We start from the raw sequence: 19,251 nt of genomic DNA, 5'->3' as shown, positions 1-19,251 counted from the left end.
ACGTCCCAAGGTAACACAACAAACCTCATCAACCACCTTAAAAGCCACCACAAAGTACACTATCAAGAATTTCAACGACTGAAGGCACAAACAGCAACAACAAAAAATTACCAGCCATCCACAACACAGACAACAATATCAGGGCCATTGTTCAACGCAATACCATATCTGCCTAGCTCGCAAAGACACCGGGAAATAACAGAGGCGATCACGTACCATATAGCCAAGGATATGTGTCCAATAACCACCGTGAGCAGTGAGGGGTTTAAAAAAATGATCGCAACACTTGATAAAAGATATAGCATTCCCTCACGCAACCATTTTTCCAATGTTGCGCTGCCCTCGCTGTATGCGAAATGCCGAAAAGAAATAGAAAGAGAAATTCTCAGGCTCAGCCTTGAATATTTTGCTGCCACGACCGACTTATGGTCAAGCAGAACGGCGGAACCGTATTTGAGCTTGACAGTTCATTTTATTGACAGCGAGTTTGAGATGAAAAGCAAGCTTTTGCAAACTTTGTTCTTCCCACAAGACCATACAGCGGAGTTTATTGCAGTGGGCCTCAAAGAAGCGATGTCCGCTTGGGGCTTGGTGGAAGAAAGACTTGTGTGCATCACAACGGACAACGCAGCTAATATGATTAGGGCAGCATCTGTGAATAACTGGCCGAGGCTACACTGCTTTGGTCACAGACTTCATTTACCAAAGGAATAATCGTCATTATTAATCGTGATAAAAATTTTGAGCAAAATAATCGTGATAATCATTTTTTCTGTTATCGTGCAGCCCTAGCCAGTGCAGATCCCTAGCCTCACAGCCACTACTCTGTATCGCTCTGTGGTGGGTACAAATCCTTTCGGTTTAACGTTGGGAGGGTTTCTTTTCTGGTTTCTTGTTTTTGTTCAAGTCAAGTGGTGACTTCGCGTGCGTCTTAAGCTCTGACAGTAAAACAGTGCGTACGTCTGGTGCTTTTGTGATTAAAGTTATATATGAAGATTGGTTAAAAGTTTATAATATACTTTGAATTAAATTTAGATGTTGTATGGGTTTTGGTATTTGTTACTGTGTATTTAGTTTTAATGAAGTGTAGTGTATGGTCACATTTTTGACTTTTTTTTTTCCTTTTTCCCCCCCTCAGAGTGACTGAATAGGCTACACAAAATGTTTTATTGTATTTTTATTAATGAAACACGTATGTCAGTGGAATGTTTTGTGTTTTTAAATATACTTGTAGTTCTTTATGTCATAAGTTTGTTAATGAACGTGTCTTGTTTTTACTTTATTTTAATGTTTTTAAAGTACGTCTCTCGTGCTGTGACAGTTAAACCTTAGCGCTATGATGAGAGAGGGACTGAACAGGCTACATGAAATGTTTCAGAGTTTTTTGTTTACTAAGTGTATTCTTTTAAAAAATGTTTAACAGAATTCTGTGGTACTGAGACATTTTTTTTGAGTCTTTTGTCTATTGAAGAAATTCAAAGTGATCTTTTTGACCAACACTTCAGACTTTGTGGATGAATATTCAGCATTACCATCCAGACAGTGACAGCAGCTCGGCTGTGGAGATTCCAGACTCCTAGTTGAAACTGCACACATAATCTGCGCACTGGGGATTCCACTGACAACTACTTGTTGTGGTCCAGTGCTTTTTGTACATTTGTTTTGATATAAATATTATAGAACAACATGGTTTATTTATTTATGAAGTGTTGTTCCACACTTTATTAGAGGTTGCCTTGAGACTAATATTTAAGAGTGAAATATATTTGTAAAAGCTGAACCTACTGTCTTCTTCATTCTGTACATGAAAACTGACGTGTATTGTGTGGCCAGGGATAGACTTGGGATTCCTGGCCGGTATAAGCTTCCCAGTCCAGTCCTGCAAGCCAGTATTATAATTTGTTCATATATCTCAGGCGGGAGTTAATTTTAGGTTTATTGAGTCTGACTAGATTGTATGTACTATTTTAACAACAAAGAAAGTAACATGTCTTGATTGTATGGAAGGTTAACCTCTTTAAATAAAATCTACAAAAAAACAACACAATAATAATTTGTTCATATCTGAAATTCCAAAAGCTACCTATATATCTTGTATTTGCCTACTACCTTTAATATTTTATGTCAACTGTAAACTGAGCCATTTTTTAAGGTTCTGAACCTAAAAACTAAAAAAAACAAAACAATCGGCAGACTTCAAGGTAACGACCAAGAGAAATCCAAGGGTTTTAAAGCAGAGATGCCTTCTGTAATCTTTCTTGCTGCTGTTGTGTTATCTAGAAAGTAAGCATGCAGGGATCAACTCACCTCCCGTAATCTAATCACTTGAAAACAGAAGCAAACAACCACAAAGAACATCGAGTAACTCTGTTCAGGGCTGAACCCCCCACATTTGGCCTCAAGTGGTACTGGAAATACTGCATTTTTTTTGTCAGAAATGTAACAGCAAATGTGTGACCTTTATAGTTAGACTGTAGTCACAGCCTGTAAGCAGATAAACTATTGTGCATTCACAGCCATGCATGTACATCTTAAGAGAAAATAAGTGAATCAATAAATAAAATGTCAGGTACCCTTTAAAACCGAGATTTTCTCCAGTAAACCAGTTCTGGGATTCTTCTTTGGCCAGAATGCCCAACTTTGCCAGACTTTCCTATATGTAGAGAGAGAAAAAAAAATGTGTTAAAGAACTTAACATTTAGAAAGTATATATTGCTGTTGGACTGAAGAACAAGAAAAAGACTGAAAGGCTTCATTCATCACTCTTTATCATAGGGGATTGTAAAGCATCCACATTTAAAATTCTATATGGAAGCCTGCACAAATTGCCATGTTTGTCTTATCTTATTCTAATTCAAAACCTTGTCTTTCATGTATTTATGTATTAGTGTTTAATGTTGGATTTTAATTTGTAGCCTGTGTAATTCAGCTCTTAAATCAACGATGAGCAGAAGACGCAGCTTTCCAGCAGCAGCAACAAGCCAGCAGATAATCCGAGCACTTCTCCTTAGCATGTGTTCAGCCCTCACACCCCCCTGCCTCCCCCCAATCCTTCATAATGCTAACAGCAGAGACACGAAGTGTCAAAAGGACAGCTGCTGTACAGGCTTTTAAGTGATTGACGCAAAGCGCGACAACCACAACACACAGCTGGCCAGCAACAGCAGCAAGATACCAGCTGATCCAATTGCATCTCTTTAGCGTGCGTTCAGACCCCTCCTTCACAACGCAAGCAGCGTTATAAGTGCCGGGAGAAAGAGATTTAACCATGCCCGGGGCAGGAAATAAAGGACAAATATTGTTTTTACAAAAGTTTTAAAGTAAAAATGAAAATAATGCATATGTAACAATTCCCATGAAAATAACAATCTCTTTAAATTGTTTATCCAGTAAACCAAACCGGGGAGTGGGCGAGAGAAGCGAGCAGAGGGGGGAGCCCCCTAGTAATAATACTAGTATTAATAAATCCGCAATGTAGCTGAACCGCAATATAGCAGGGATTACTGTGTATATTATTTTATATATTATAAATATAATATACACAGCAATCCCCGCTATGTTGCAGTTAAGCGATCGCTAATAATATATATATATATATTATTAGCGATTGCTGTGTATATTAATTATTATTACAAATTAATTATTATGTATATATATTGGGTTGGCACCCTGCCCAGGATTGGTTCCCTGCCTTGTGCCCTGTGTTGGCTGGGATTGGCTCCAGCAGACCCCCGTGACCCTGTGTTCGGATTCAGCGGGTTGGAAAATGGATGGCTGGAGATTATATATATATATATATATATATTTATTATATATATATACACACACACACACAGTGGAACCTCGGTTCACGAACGTCTCGGTACACATACAACTCGGTTTACGACCAAAAAGTTCGCCAAACTTTTGCCTCAGTTCACGACCACACACTCGGTATACGAACAAGCCAGTTTCCCTTTCGGTTTGTGCGCGCCGATGATTTCCGTACGTGTTGCATTGTTCTCGATCAGACATGTGTGTTTGCATGTGCGTGCTTTCGCTGTGAAGTCTTTCTGCTCTATTTCATTTCCCTTCCGGGTCGTACGCGCCGATTACTGTATTTAAGCACGTGTTCAGCCTCTCCCTGTTCATTGTTCTCAGTCAGACGTGCGTACTTTACCTGTTAACTCTTTGTGCTCTACAGTATTTCGTGTGCTTTTGCAGTTAACCATGGCTTCTAAGCAAGTGAAGAGTGGTGAGAAGAAAGTGTTGCAATGTTACTTTTCTCTTTTTTCAAATGTTCATTTTTTTCCCTGTGCTTAAAACTCATTTAGAGTGTTTACAGTGATCAGGTTGTAATGTTATTAGCGTGAACTCCTGTAATGTTACTTTCTTGGTTGGCTTTTAAATAAACTTCGGATTTGTTCAAATGTTCCTTTTTTTCCCCCCTGTGCTTAAAACTAAATTTAAAAAAAAGTGTTTATACAGCGATCGGATTGTAAGGCTATAGCGCGAACTGCTGCAATGTTACAGAGAGAGAGACAGCCTGCGTGATAGCTGAGCAGGGAGCCTGGGTGTTTGTGTCAGTGTTATTCAATGTTTTTACATTAGTTTACTATTACACTGTGCATTCTATGGTGTAATTAACTATGTTTGTGCTTAAAAATCCATCCATCCATCCATCCATTTTCCAACCCGCAGAATCCGAACACAGGGTCACGGGGGTCTGCTGGAGCCAATCCCAGCCAACACAGGGCACAAGGCAGGGAACCAATCCTGGGCAGGGTGCCAACCCACCGCAGTGCTTAAAAATCTTTAAAAAAAATATATTTACATACAGTTCGTATGGTCTGGAATGGATTAATTTTATTTATATACAATCCTATGGGGGAAATTGCTTCAGTTCACGACCTAATCGGTTTACGACCAGAGGATTGGAACGAATTATGGTGGTGAATCGAGGTTCCACTGTATATATACAGTATAATAAAAAAAATCCATCCTGGAAAGCAAAAGCAAGGGTACGATACATGATCTTCACGGAAGACATTTAAAAGACCTGCGAGACCAAAGAGACTTGCCACAGTGCGTCTCGTGGGGACCGTAAACATGAGACATTGTACCAAGAGACTGACCCAGGACCGTCTCGCGATGACGTAGAACATGAGATTCTTGCAAGACATGCCCTACTTACAATGAATATCAAATAAGACAACGGGGCAGCGAAACATTCAGTCTTGTGAAGGATTTGAGCACATACAGATCCAGGGTCTCGGCGCATATAATGCGTATAAGGATAGTATGTTATAAATGAAACGTCGACGAATAAGCGAAGAAGAAAACAGCACAGAGAAAAGAGACTCAAAAGCATTAGAATGAAAAAAGAAAAAGTAATCTAGGCACAAATTCAGAAAATAAGGCAAGTAATTATTAGCCCGTAACAAGTGGAATTGAAACAAAGCACATGCAGTCGGGCTCAGAATTAAAAGACAGAGTAAAAGACAAAGTAGAACTTCATAAAGACGTTCACAAATGTTGGCGCTATATACATGCAGAGCAGATTATGAAAGCAGTGCAAATCGAAAGGCTCCAAAAAAAAAAAAAAAAGTAAGCACAAAACAAATTTGGAGAAAGTTAAAGAATATGAAAGTAGGAAAAGTATAAAAAAAAGAAAGTAAAGATCACAGTAGCACAAACAAATGGAAATTATTACTCGAAAAAGGGAAAATAACCACCATGAACCAGGTGTCATTGAAAAAAAAGCAGGACAAAGCGAGGTCAGAGACAAAAGACAGAGTAGAAAACAAAGTAAAACGTCATAAAGAGGTTAAAAAATAAAAGGGCCAAACACATGCAGAGCAGGTTAGAGATAATTCAGGATAGGTTTTTCTGTTTGGAATTTCAGCACAGACAAAGCAATCTACATCATCATCAGTTAATAATTTTTATTGCAAAGTAACCAATAAATGCATGAGAGATAAAACACGTTTTTGAAATTCTCTGACTTAAACTTCAAAGCCTTACAATATTTACATACTTCTGACATATCACCTGTGTCCATATATTCAATCTCTTTTCGCCTTTTAGTTATTTCTCAGAGTAATAATTTCTCTTTTTTTGCGCTAATGCGATGTTTACTTTTTTTTGACACTTTCGTTTTTTTTGCTGTTTTCATATTCTGTATCTTGCTCTGCATGTGTTTCGCGCCTACGTTTTTTTTTTGGGGTCTTTTGAATTCCAGTTTTCATTAACTCTAACCTGACAAAGTCATTAAACATGTCTCGCTGACCTCATTTAAAAGATTCAGCATATTTGGACTCGAAAGATTCCAAATATTGTTTTTACATAAGTTCTGAAATAAAACTGAAACTAATGAAATAGCAACAATTCAAAGAAAAAAAAAAAATGTTAGAAGTGTGTATCCGGAAAACCAAACATGGGGGTTGGCGAGCAAAGTGAGCAGAGGTTGAAGCCCCCTAGTATGTCATACGAAAAAGTTTTGGAACCCCTCTCAGCCTGCATAATACTTTACTCTCCTTTCAACAAAAAAAGATAACAGTGGTATGTCTTTCATTTCCTAGGAACATCTGAGTACTGCGGTGTTTTCCGAACAAAGATTTTTAGTGAAGCAGTATTTAGTTGTATGAAATTAAATCAAATGTGAAAAACTGTCTGTGCATAAATGTGGGTCCCCTTGTAATTTTGCTGATTTGAATGTATGTCACTGCTCAAAACACCAAATTGGTTGGATTAGCTCATTAAGCTTTGAACTTCATAGATAGGTGTGTCCAATCATAAGATATAAAGGTATTTAAGGTGGTCAATTGCAAGTTGTGCTTCCTTCCCTTTGACTCTCCTCTGAAGAGTGACAGCATGGGATCCTCAAAGCAACTCTCCAAAGATCTAAAAACAAAGATTGTTCAGTCTCCTGGTTTAGGGGAAGGCTACAAGAAGCTATCTCAGAGGTTTAAACTGTCAGTTTCAACTGTAAGGAATGTAATCAGGAAATTGAAGGCCACAGGCACAGTTGCCGTTAAACCCAGCAGGTCTGGCAGGCCAAGACAAATACAGGAGCGGCATATGCACAGGATTGTGAGAATGGTTACAGACAACCCACAGATCACCCCCAAGGACCTGCAAGAACATCTTGCTGCAGATGGTGTATCTGTACATCGTTCTACAATTCAGCGCAATTTGCACAAACAGCATCTGTATAGCAGGGTGATGAGAAAGAAGCCCTTTCTGCACTCACGCCACAAACAGTCACTTGTTGTATAAAAAATGCTCACTTAGACAAGCCAGATTCATTTTGGAACATAGTGCTTTGGACTGATAAGTCAAAAATTGAGTTATTTGGTCAAAACAAAAAGCGCTTTACATGGCGGAAGAAGAACACCGCATTCTAAGAAAAACACCTGCTACCTACTGTCAAATTTAGTGGAGGTTCCATCATGCTGTGGGGCTGTGTGGCCAGTTCAGGGACTGGAGCCCTTGTTAAAGTCGAGGGTCAGATGAATTCAACCCAATATCAATAAATTCTTCAAGATAATGTTCAAGCAACAGTCACAAAGTTGAAGTTACACAGGGGTTGGATATTCCAACAAGACAACGAACCAAAACACAGTTCGAAATCTACACAGACATTCATGCAGAAGGAGAAGTACAATGTTCTGGAATGGCCGTCACAGTCCCCTGACTTGAATATCATCGAAAATCTATGGGATGATTTGAAGCAGGCTGTCCATACTCGGCAGCCATCAAATTTAACTGAACTGGAGAGATGTGGTATGGAAGAATGGTCAAAAATACCTCCATCCAGAATCCAGACACTCATCAAAGGCTATAGGAGGCGTCTAGAGGCTGTTAGATTTGCAAAAGGAGGCTCAACTAAGTATTGATGTCATATCTCTGTTGGGGTGCCCACATTTATGCACCTGTCTAATTTTGTTATGATGCATATTGCATATTTTCTGTTAATCCAACAAACTTAATGTCACTGGTGAACTACTACTGTTTCCATAAGGCATGTCATATATTAAAAGGAAGCTGATACTTTGAAAGCTCAGCCAATGATAAACAAAAAAAAAAAAAATTATATATTATACATATTATATAATTAAAAACAAACATACATTTACACACATCATCATTATAATAATAATGATAATAATGGAGAATTTGAAACAGCTTCTAGGTTTGGGCTAATGACGTAACTTTAGCTACTATGGGTTATTAATGCCGGTGGGCGAGTGCATACGCGAGTACTGTTTGTATATTTGCTTACTTCGAGGTGACAAGTAGCAGCTCTGACTCGCATACTGGTGGACCAATGTGTAATATGGTGTTGTACCAGCTGTTCTTTTTCATATTTCTTCATAGATTACACACACACACACACACACACACACACACACACACACACACACACACACACACACACACACACACATTGTGCAGTCAGAGGGTGAACCCAGTAGTGTCGGTGATGTTTTCTCTGCCTATGTCGCTGTATCATGAGGAATTTTAACACAAGGAGGTCTAATAAAGCCAACTGATCCATATTTTGCGAATCCAATGAAGGATGAACCTTGAGCCCCACAGGTTAAAAACACTCTGGACTGCCTTAAAACAGCAAAGAAGACACACAAAACTACAATCTGGGCTGCAGGTTGGCGTTTATCAGAGACAAACAAATACAAATGTAACATCATATTGGAGGAGTGGTGGCTTTGAGGCTAAGAATCTGCGCTGGTATCCCGAAGGTTGCCGGTTCGAATCCCCATCACTGCCAAAAGAGATCCTACTCTGCTGGGCCCTTGAGCAAGGCCCTTAACCTGTAATTGCTCCAGGGGCGCTGTACAATGGCTGACCCTGCGCTCTGACCCCAAGGGGTATGTGAAAACTAACAAATACTGTTGTAAGTCGCTCTGGATAAGAGCGTCTGCTAAATGATGTAAATGTAAATGTAAATGTAAATATTGAAGACAGTTAAGCACCACTAAAAAACGCAACTTTAAACGTATAGGTCACTCAGTGCTCATTCATTTAACCAAGATCTGAACGTCCATGTGGACAGGGCCTTAGGCAACCCACTTCAAAACCCACAAAGACTCACCACCATTATAAAACAACGGAAGTCTCAATCCACCGGTGGCAGCCCTCGACCCTAAAATACAGTCATGGATTACATGATAGGAAAAAGAACAACAGCAGCTCCGGCATCCGGTAAGCGTCAAACACCTGTGGTGCAGCAACCTGGTGGTACTCATAAACTCGTAAATCTTAAGGGTGCCAAAACCATGAGAATTGGAGCCCAGGAAACCAAAGACAAAAAAAAAAAACTTCTTGTTAGATTACGTCTGGTCAAAGAAATTGAACATCACTAAGAAAAATAAAAAGGCATCAAGAAGATCCGCCTGCTGTGCAGTGTGTACAGCTCATGCCTCAGGCTAATGCTTCATTAGGGACACATTTATATTCTTTAGAGTAATATGCCAATCAGAGCTCTAATTTAACAACGAGAAACAGACAGCAGCATAATTTTCAGTCTCCTTATGTACGTGAGACATCTGTTTATTTATTACACAACAAGTTTAATTACTGCAGTGCAGTAACTGGGAGTGGAACACTTGAGATGGAGATGCACCACAGCTAATCAGAAGATAAACAGGATAGCTATAGACACCGATGATAACAGTTAAGGATGAAGAAACTTTGAATGTCACACAGTGCTGGTCAGCCTTATAAATGTGAGAGACACAAAACTACATCTTAATGTTTTAGAGGACAGCGTGGTGTCAGAGTGGTCAGATGAGCTGCATCATAGCTCACGAACACTGGCTTTTCTGTGTCTACCTGGTTTCTTTCTCCTTTATCTTAAAGCGTTTTCACACTCCTAATCCATTTGCTTTACTTCAGATCAGGGGATAATTTGCTGCTTTGTTTCATTTTCCAGTCAGGCCGGTGGGGTTTCACACTGCAAACTGTTAACCAAACTAAACATACGAATAAACATCCCATGGGCATATCAAGGATTTTTATTGGACAAGGGAAGAAAAACATCATGAATAGTCAACAACAGTTATGTTTGCACACTGCTGCATATTCCATAGTTATGATCTGGCTTATAATATAAACACAACTCTACCAGCCAAACACCTATTACCACAGCTTGTGTTTTTACTTCTCAGATGAGCACTGAAGTGTTAGAGCAAGGTGCGGACTAATAACACGTACATTTACATTTATTTGCTTATCCAAAAGTGACTTACAAAGGAGATCAACAGAGTGCAATTAAGCCTGAGACTGTTTTTGAACAAGTATAGCAGGTCAGACTACAAAAGTGGATCGCCACAAGCAAGCCTAAGAAAAAATTATGAATTAACAATACGAAGGATATCCACAGAGAAAAAACACACGCTTTGACTAACGTCAGAAACTGTTCATCTCATTAAAACATTGGTTAACAAATATTAAAGCCTGAAGCCACAATGGTGCTCTGTGATCTGCTAACAATGTGACGTGGTGTTAAGAAAAACAAGACCAGCGACATCTGCCGAGAATCAAGAAAATCACGAAGGCCGATGACGTGAAGAAGATAAAGCAGAAGTAGAAGAAGCACAAGGACAGTAGTGCCATCTGCTGGGCACCAAGAAAATCATGAAGGCTGATGATCTATATTACTAAACCACAGTTTTAATTTATGCACGGAGGCACCGAAACGCAGCGGCTTTCCAGAGTCAGTAGGTGGCGCCCAAACACCACAACCCACAGTCAAACGCAGCGGCCTCCCAGAGTCAGTAGTATGTATGTGCCAGCGGTCTGTGTGGCATGTTTGAATCACATAATTGTAATTCAGTACCAGAGAAACAAAAAATAAAATGTACGAAGGTGCCTACAACGCGCCTCTGAAACAGCGGACGCAAACGAGTCACGGCTCCAACAACACAGAGCTCAAAGGCGCCTACAACGCGTAAGCCACCAGTCAGTGTGTATCGGTTGGAGTATGCTTCCTAACAGTAAACGACTTCTACCTAACGACACAGCCACAGAACAACAACAACACAACCTGTACAGTCAAACGCAGCGGCTTCCCAAACCGCGGCAGATTCCCCAGAGTCAGTAGGTGGCCCCCAAACAACACAATCTGTAAGCGCCACACGATCACCACAACCTGTAAACTAATTGCTGTGCTCCACTCTGCCAGCTGTCGGTGTCAGCAAAGGCAACGGAATCACGTCCCCACAAAACGAAACCACTTTAGTACAGATATGCTTATGTGATTAAATCACATTTCCCCAGACGCACCCACCCTCCATGATATGTCGTCCATCCAGATATCAGACGGAACAGAATCTGATTGCCATTCTTGGATTTCCGATTCGCTGGCGAATCGCGGGCGAATAACACAAGGAGAGACAGACAGACAGACAGACACTTTATTAACCCCAAGGGGAAATTCACATACTCCAGCTGCAGCCTACTGATAAAGAAGCAATATTAAATTAAAGACTGATAAAAAATGCAGGTAAAATAGACAATAACTTTGTATAATGTTAGTAAAAGTGCCCGGGGAATGAGTCCACATAAAAGATGACAAACATGAAGAGTGGAGCAGTGCCATCTACTGAGCATCAAGTGCGAGACACAGAATGCAAGAACGACAAAGAAGGAGAAATGCATATGGTCAGAGGACTACGTGGTTTACTAGTATTCTCAGAAAAATACACTAATATTTTAAAAGCTTGTCTAAAACATTGATAATCCTTTTTATAAAATACCATAAAAATTTCAAATGTTGCAAATACTGCATACGCCAGAGTTGTCCCACACATGAAAAAGCAGAGCATATTATTTAGCATGATTACCTACGTACTACACATCTCAAACTTCTTGGATACTTGGTGAGGAGACACATTGCAACCCCTACTGTAAATTACTACAAGCAAGCCTGACGCACAGGACATGTGAAATAAATCTGACAAGCCCTAAGCAGGTGCTATCAGTTGCCAATTGGCACGCCGTCCTCAATAAAAAGCCTACAGCAGATCAGGAAGAAGCCAGACGTGCACTTCTGCCCCCTGAAGACATTAGTTATTCGACTCGCCAGATGTCTTTTCATAACAAAGGCGGAAGGCAGTGCTTTCTGTTCCATACCTCCAGCTGCTTCATCTCCAGCTTGACCTCCAGAGCAGCTAGGCCAACTTTTCCTTGGTCTGCTGCCAGCAGGTTAAAAAATCGCCTCCATTTCACCAGGACCTCTGAGAACTGGAGCTTTAAAAAAAAAAAAAAAGGGGCAATCAGAAAAGCACCGTCAACTAAAGAAAACAAAAAGAAAAAAATTTGGAGTGGTCTCCCCTCGACTTCCTCGTATACTCGGATATGGGGATGGATATTTGAGGAGTAAACCGCAAGACAATTATATTTCTAAATTATGTACATTAAGAACCATCAACAACAAATCAAATCATATTAATATATTGAGCAATTATTATCAAAGTTGAATAAATCGGACTCTGCAACTGCATGAACAATGGAAATAGCCCAAAAGTTGATAGAAAGGTACGTTTTGTACACAATACTTGTATGTAAAATGTGGTTGACCTAAGTGAAAGCGTACTCAAGTTATCACACACACACACAGAGACATAATTCCAAAAATGGTATTTTCGGGCTCAGGGAGGTCTAAAACTTTGAGAGTCATCAAAATCTCGAAATTAAATTTTTGGATAATTACAATACTTTCCCTATGCTTTGTATACAAGAAAGTAAAAAAAACGACACACATGCAGAACTTAACTCACCAGAAATTGAGGCCTACCAAGTGCAGTAAGCTTGATTGCTGAGAAGCCATCTTCTGAGCTGCCACCTGTTTAGAAAACCGAGAAATCAACCGCTGAATTGATAATTGAACAAATTGAAACCTGAAAGCAAAACCATTGGTTACGTGTGTCAGACATCTAAAAAACTTCACGGTTAGTTGATATGGCCACCTGATGGTACGTTTTATGTTAAATTAACTGTTTTCCGACCACAGGAACTCGGCTTTCGGGAACCAATGAGTTTTTGAAAGATGTAGGCTCTGGGCCATCTGTGACTTTAATGCAAAAAGATGTGACCTGCAAAAAAAAGGGTGATTCTGTGAGAAGTACGGCATATTTGGGAGTTCACAGGGGACATCACTTCGAAGTGAATGCTACTTCATAGAGCAGATTATTGCTTTGATGCAGTGCATGGTGTGCAACACTGGGGATGCCTCTATGAAGAGTTGAAGTGGAGCGAAGTTAGGCGCTCAATTTTCGCCAATAACTCTCCAAATTCCAAACTACTTACAGATTTGTAAGATTGTGCCAGTGCTTGTGGTCAACCAATCAGCACAATTCACCACCCAAGCCCCATCCACAATACTTTACACTATATAGGTATAGTATACACCCTGGAGTAGAAGCTAAATAAAGTACCACATACTACAAATGGCCGAAGTTCCTGCAGTGGGAATGTCACCAAACTTCCAGAGTTTCTAAAACGTCTCTGGTGTCTGTAAAAAATTCCTATGGTGGGTAAGTGCCTATTGACAGCATGAACTTTACTAGATGCGAAAGCATATTAATATACAAAGCACCCGTCCATTTTCTTTCTGGCTTGTACATTGCAAGGTCATGATGAGCCATGACCCACCCCAGGGCAAAAACAAACCCTGCAAGGGGCACTGGTCACACACACACATTTGTATGGGGCCAGTTAAAAAAAAGAGAGAGAAACAGAGAGAAAGAGAGACAGACAGAGACAGAGAGATTAGGAGCACACGCACAACTCCAGATTAAGACCCAAGTGCAGCGATGTGACGGGTGATACCTCAGCACCACACTAGTTCAGATGGAATGGAGGTTTTTTATGGTGGCTGGAGTGCCAATTCTGCCACTAACCCCCAAGTTTTTCCCAGCAGGTTGGAGGGCCTACATGCAGGGCTGGATGCAGATTAATGTCATACCCAGGATGGAGCAATTGCAGGTTAAGGGCCTTGCTCAGGGGCCCAATGGAGTAGAGTCACTTCTGGCGTTTACGGGATTCGAACCGGCAATCTTCCGATTACCAGTGTAGATCCCTACCTCAGAGCCACCACTCCGCCCGAAGAGGTGTAAAGAAAATCCGCATAAATATGGAGAAGACACAAAGGTCAGCATGATACTACCTGGTTTAGAATATGAATTGAACACTCTGAAGCTGTGAGAGCATGCTTAGCACTAGAACTCTGGAGTCCAGATGCTTCCATCTGTGTGGACTTAATGTCGTTTCTCCATGCATGTATGGCTTTTCTTCTGAATACTGGTCTTCCCCACACATGACTGCTGCATGTTTCAAATCGGCCCAGTATGAGTGAACGTGGCGTGGTGTCCGATTGTATCCGGTGACGGGCTGGCACCCCGTTCAGGGTCAATTCCTGCCTTGTGCCCAAAGACTGCTAGGATAGGCACCAGTTCCCTGTCACACTATAGTGGATAAGAGGATGTTACCTCTAAAAGACATGCCAGACACTCCGTGACAAGGACTTTCAGTTCTGCCATCTCAGACAGAAATATCCTTACAACAAAGGCAATAGGAGTTAATGATATGAACAGTTTACTGTTTCCAGTTTCTACAAAGAACTGGCTAGCCGAGGAGAAGCTAAAGCAAAGTGATTCATCACAAACAGTTTGATAACACCTGCACTTTGGACACGCAAACTCTTGGTAATAACTGAATCCCAACTTGGAGGTCACAGAACTGCATTTCAAAGCAAAATGCTGCGCCATCAGCTTCAGTGCACCATACAGACATTTTGGAAGAGGGTTACCCCTTGTGATTTTTCAGAGAAAATTAGGTAAATGGGGATATTTTCACATCTGTTTCGATGATATGTACAAGAAATGGAAATGGTGAAAGCAACTATATAATATGTTAATGTGTTCTGCACACAGTAGGCAAATGTCACTTCAATCTTAGCCGATATTTTTGGAAAGAAAAGAAAACCCTGTAGGCCTCAGAAAGTCATTCACCTTAATAAAAGGACAAATAGCCATGTATCTGAATGGCCATCCAGATGTGATAACTGTCACTCCAACAGATGAAGTATTACAAATATTAAGACTGCTTTCACAAATCCCATCCTAAATCTACTCTATATCTATCTATATCTATATATCTATATATCTATCTATAAAATACTAAGCTTAAAAGTGCAACGATTTTATGTGACGTTTTAATGTCATGTTTTTTGTCACGCTTTAAATCGGGCTTATTTTAAAACCTACATACAGTAATCCCTCGCTACTTCGCGGTTCACTTTTCGCGGATTCACGACTTCGCGGATTTTATATGTAAACATATCTAAATACATAACGCGGATTTTTCGCTGCTTTGCGGGTTTCTGCGGACAATGGGTCTTTTTACTTGCTTCCTCAGTTGGTTTGCCCAGTTGGTTTCATACAAGAGATGCTATTGGCGGATGGCTGAGAAGCTACCCAATCAGAGCACGCAGTTAAGTTCCTGCGTGCTGCTGATTGGCTCAGCGACGGAGTGTTGCATTAACCAGGAAGTCTCATCTCACTCATTCAGCATTAACGTGCTAATGCTTCAGGGGCCGTGTCCAAGCACCAACAGAAGATGCAAATGATTGCAGAAAAGGTAAAAGTTTTGGATATGTTGAAGGAAGGGAACAGCTACACCGCTGCAGGACATCGATTCTTTTTATTTAAAAAGGAGGAAAAGCATATAAGATCTACGGCCGCAGTGTCCTTTAACCAGGGTGCAAAACGAGTTGCAAGTGGACATGATAAGGCAGTAGTCTGGATGGAATCTGCTTTAGGAATCTTTGCAACAAGGTCGACGACGTCATGTCCGCCTACAAGCTGCTACGTGTACTTCGCTATACAGTAAGTGTAAACTTATCTACCGATTTCATATTGCTTAGCAGTTGTCCCTGTTTTTAATAGAGTAAATGGTGGGTTGTAAACAATACAGGGAGGGTTTAAAAACGTCCAAATACACGTTAAATAATTAAATAAATATAGTGTCCCTACTTCGCGGAAATTCAGTTATCGCGGTCGGCCTTGGAACCTATCTCCCGCGATAAGTGAGGGATTACTGTATATATGTTTGGTATCGTTCTTTTCAGAATTTATCGAACTTTAATGTGATGTTAGATTTTCAGATTGTTATTCCATTTTTAAAATTATAAACTAAAATATCAAGAAAGTCGTGCATCAAGCATAGTGGACCTCAGTTTAACAGGAATACTCCAATCAGTAAGACAGTAAATATTGTATTCTCATAAATTATTCCGTTAAATAATAATTAATTTTTCTTTTACATATTTATAGAATTTTGTGATTTTAACTCCAATAAATAATCATTTTTCTTTTGTACATTTACAGATTTTACTAATATTCTGGCTGCAACTGGGGGTTGGGCGCCAAAGGTGCCGGGGGGCTTGCCCCCCTAGTAGTATAGAACAGTGCCATATGCAATGCATTTGTCATTTCTACAGATGGTGCATCAAACATTAACACTGCTTTTATGAATTCCATCCCAAATGGCATATAAGAGAGCCATATGCGTTGCATATGTCACTCCAACAGATAGCACATCACAAATATTTGCAGTAATCCATCCATCCATTTTCCAACCTGCTGAATCTGAACACAGGGTCACGGGGGTCTGCTGGAGCCAATCCCAGCCAACACAGGGCACAAGGCAGGAAACAATCCTGGGCAGGGTGCCAACCCACCGCAGGACACACACAAACACACCCACACACCAAGCACACACTAGGGCCAATTTAGAATCTCCAATCCACCTAACCTGCATGTCTTTGGACTGTGGGAGGAAACCGGAGCGCCCGGAGGAAACCCACGCAGACACGGGGAGAACATGCAAACTCCACGCAGGGAGGACCCGGGAATCGAACCCAGGTCCCCAGATCTCCCAACTGCGAGGCAGCAGCGCTACCCACTGCGCCACCGTGCCGCCCTATTTGCAGTAATGCATTTTATTATTCCAAATGCTTGTGAAGTGTCATCTGTAATGAAAAATGCAATGCATGTTATTACTGCATACATTACAAAATAAATTCCAATAGATGGTGCACTCACTGCAAATGTTAATGCAGAGGTCCACATTGATTACTTAGATTTCAACTTGCCTTAATTTTAATCACATTAGATGCCCATTTCAACTACAGAAAATGAAAAGATACGTATGGCTGTACGATATACATCACCATTTCTTTTTAGATGTGCCATTAAATGAAATATGAAACAATGAATTATACCATCTCAAATTATGTTTGACAGACTTATAGTCTCAGATGGAATTATCCAAGTTATACTTCCTGATGGGATGTGTCTTATGATGATCAAGTATTGAATTGAAGCTGTCCGAGATTGTCAATTAGATTTAAAAATATCAATTCCTGGCATAGGTGAATCCTTCCAGATACATGACATATCCTTTTTAAAAAAAGTCAATCTTTCTAATCTAAAAGCACACAAAACTTCAAATATTCTTTTTGGCTGCAGAGGTCCTTACACCGTGCGCTGTACATACTGCTGAAGGCACCACTGCTCCATGACCAGAAGTTTAGAACATGTGTGGCGTTCAGTTCTTACATAACTGTGCTCCAGTGGAAACTTGAGCAAGACATGTTGCTTAACTGCTGCCAACCCTTTTAATTTTACTTTGGCAGGTTAGTACAGAAGACCTGAAATGTGAGATGGTGTCAGGCCAGGAGAAGGAATGTGTGCCAGTTTCACCTTAGGAGATATGGAGCACTGCCAGAAGCATTGAAAAGAAACTCACTTCATAACGTTTTTTTTTTTTTTTTACTGAATAGTTATTTGGGAAAAAAATGCAATCCAATTAGCAGAGTAACCACATGTCAGCTCTGGGCCATCATTATTCTCGATTATCATTTGAGTTGCTGAGGTTCACATGTTCTTTTTACTTTTCTCTCCTCTTTTATCAGATCTTGAAGAATTCTTCTGTCTCATCTTCTCTCCTCTCAATCTCTTAACTTTGCCTTACTCTCCATTCACTAAGACAAAACCCGGTCTTAGCTGCTTGTGCCTTCTCACACAAGGCTACCCTCCATGCCACTGCCCATCCAGTCAGCCTGGGAAGGTAATCCATCACTGTCTATTCCTCTCGACTGGGACCAGATTTTTAAAGAACATCACTTTTGCTTGTAAAACAAAACCCCAAATTAAATATACACAATTTAATGGTGTGCGTCGTTTGTATTTCATTCCCCCTAAATATTTTGCTATGGGCCTTTCTAATGATCTCCATCGGTTCCTTTGGTCTTCTACACTCCCAGTTGCTTTGTTATATACTGTATGTACTGGGGATGTCTTCAGGTTTCAGCCTTTCCGCATTGCAGTTTCATCTCCTATAATATTCCTTTAATTCCTTAAGTCTCTTGTATCTTTCTGTTCTTTCTCTTTCCTCTTTTGAGCAGAGGTTGTTTTCTTTTTCCACATAAATGCTGTCAAGTTAACCCTAGCTTTAAGGTGGAAATCATTTATGTCTCCAACTTCATGCTTCTTAAGCTGGTTGCTGCTAGAATTAATGGTGTGACCAGTTCCAATATTTCTAAGTGGTATTCATACTCGCTTGGATGGGAGCTCTGATTTAATGTCCACATAGCTTTATACATTCATGTTTCTATTCAATATTCTTGAGCTGATCCAGCTTCTCTTCTCTGAGATTAACTTCAACTACTAAGGGCTGTGTTGTGAGATTTCTTTTTATATATATTGTGGTGGAAGGCTGGGGCTTTGAGGATGGAAGGACCGGGAGAGAGACAATACCTCCTCCAGGACATGAGAGGGCAGCTTCCCTAGTTTGCACCAGGGCCACGGGATTAGAGCTTGGAAGCTCAATCCTGCTGGGGTCTGTGGCCACAGCCAGGGGGGCGCCTGGACTATTGGGGAGCCCTGGACAGCAGCACTTCCACCACACTTGGAAGTGGTGCCAGAAGAAGATCCGGGGACACGTGAAGTACTTCCAGGTGCCCATGCACCTGGAGCACGTCTGAGTACAATATAAAGGATGCCGCCTCAATCCATTCGAAGAGCCCAAGTTGGGAGGAGGAGGACAAAGCTTGCGAGGAGAGGAGTGGAGGAGGTAGAGTAGAAGAGAGAAAGAGAAGAAAAAAAAAGGGACAGAGCAATTATCAGCTGATTTGTGCAATCTGTGTTGTGTAAAGGCAAGAAGAAGCAAATAAAAGTGTGTTGC

The 19,251-nt window shown here is 40.6% G+C and overlaps 1 protein-coding gene across 1 annotated transcript in view; it reads right to left on the bottom strand.

Moving 5' to 3' along the window:
• The window catches only part of prodhb (proline dehydrogenase (oxidase) 1b), a 49,474-nt gene that overhangs the window by 15,314 nt on the left and 14,909 nt on the right, over nt 1-19,251 (bottom strand). Inside the window, exons 5-7 of the mRNA XM_028823973.2 lie at nt 12,783-12,847; nt 12,136-12,252; nt 2,574-2,653 (exon numbers count right to left, since the gene is read on the bottom strand). Coding sequence (XP_028679806.1) covers nt 2,574-2,653; nt 12,136-12,252; nt 12,783-12,847 — 262 coding nt within the window. The remainder of the gene's footprint in view (nt 1-2,573; nt 2,654-12,135; nt 12,253-12,782; nt 12,848-19,251) is intronic.

The sequence above is a fragment of the Erpetoichthys calabaricus genome, chromosome 18, assembly GCF_900747795.2.
Source record: "Erpetoichthys calabaricus chromosome 18, fErpCal1.3, whole genome shotgun sequence".
Lineage (NCBI taxonomy): Eukaryota > Metazoa > Chordata > Cladistia > Polypteriformes > Polypteridae > Erpetoichthys > Erpetoichthys calabaricus.
Note: the sequence above shows the minus strand (reverse complement) of the source record. Positions and strands in the feature narration are given on the sequence as shown.